This window comes from Charadrius vociferus, unplaced genomic scaffold, assembly GCF_000708025.1.
Source record: "Charadrius vociferus isolate BGI_N301 unplaced genomic scaffold, ASM70802v2 scaffold1168, whole genome shotgun sequence".
In the NCBI taxonomy this organism is placed as follows: domain Eukaryota; kingdom Metazoa; phylum Chordata; class Aves; order Charadriiformes; family Charadriidae; genus Charadrius; species Charadrius vociferus.
In genome coordinates, this window is record NW_009661376.1 from 7,397 (window position 1) to 8,538 (window position 1,142).

Sequence of the window (1,142 nt, forward strand, 5' to 3'; positions counted from 1 at the left end):
GGTAGGTTTGGCTCCCCAACATCGCCCGGCCTCGCTCCCCACTTGGTGCCACCACAGAGAGATCGCCCACCCGTCTGCAAGGGGGGTCGGGGCACCGTCAGGGCCCCCCGTCCATCGCTGCACTTCCCGGGCAGAGCACTGGGGACACCGGGCTCTCTGCCTGTCCCCGCTCCTCCTGCTGCAGCCCAGGGACCTTCTCCAGCCCCGTGAACTTCTGTGTCCGTCTCCCGGCTGTGCAGCTGAGGAACATTTTACCCTTTGCACTGGCCTCAGCTGAGGTCATGTTTTCGGCAGAGCTGAGCCGGGCTCTTTCAGGAGAGGGGCCCCGGCCAGAGGGCCCGGGGGACCTTGCACCACCCCTCCGGCCCCGCAGCAGCCTCCTTGCTCCGAGCCGGTGCCAGCACAGCATGAGCAGCTCGCTTTGGCGCGGGGTGGGGCTGGATGCAGTGGTCCAGTGAGACAGGGAGCAGCGCGGGTCCCACGGCCGGGGGAGCGCGGGGTGGGATGGCAGCAGCCAGCACAGGCAGAGCAGTTGTGTGCGCCGGCACCACCACGTCCCCATCCCTCCCTCCGTCCTAAGGACAAGTCCCAGGGAAGGGCAGCGGGCTGGACCACCACCAAGGCGGACCTTCCTCCCCTTCTCCCCATACAGCCCCGGGGAGGGGACAGGAACGGGGAGGGCTGGGGTTTTACCCCAGGTGGCATTGGTGTAAACCACAGGGCTTCGGTGGAGGAGCCCTCGTGCCCTGCAGTGCCACAACACCCCCGGGCAGCGTGTGTACGGGGCAGGGAGCAGCGCCGTGAGGGACAGCGGAGGGGCTGCTGTCCTGGGGAGGAAGGGCAGAGGCGGCAGCCCCCGGCTGCGCCGGCTCCTGGCGTGCTGCTGGCCCCGGGCTGAGCAGCGCTGCTCCCTTCCCTGTCCCTGTTCCCGGCCGGCGTGACCCCTGGCTCCGGCGGCCCGGCCCATGTAAGGGCAGAAGAGCCAAATCCCCGAGCTGGATTTCAATGAGCGAGCAAGCGGGCGGTGATGCACTCGCTCACATGCTCCGGGATGCGAGAGGAGCTTGCGGAGGCCAGGAAGGGATTTTCCCTGGCTGCGAGCGGCGTTGCACAACCGGCCGGCTTTGGCAGGGAAGGGGTCG

The 1,142-nt window shown here is 68.7% G+C and overlaps 2 protein-coding genes across 2 annotated transcripts in view; one reads left to right on the forward strand and one right to left on the reverse strand.

Annotated features, from left to right (window-relative positions):
• The window catches only part of LOC104294383 (follistatin-related protein 3-like), a gene marked incomplete at its 3' end in the record, with an annotated part of 7,194 nt that extends 6,911 nt beyond the window's left edge, over positions 1-283 (reverse strand). Inside the window, exon 1 of the mRNA XM_009893983.1 lies at positions 124-283. Coding sequence (XP_009892285.1) covers positions 124-283 — 160 coding nt within the window. The remainder of the gene's footprint in view (positions 1-123) is intronic.
• Positions 284-1,051: 768 nt separating this feature from the next.
• RNF126 (ring finger protein 126) overlaps positions 1,052-1,142 on the forward strand; it is a 23,099-nt gene continuing 23,008 nt past the window's right edge. The window contains exon 1 of the mRNA XM_009893984.1: positions 1,052-1,138. Within this exon, the coding sequence (XP_009892286.1) occupies positions 1,052-1,138 (87 nt within the window). The remainder of the gene's footprint in view (positions 1,139-1,142) is intronic.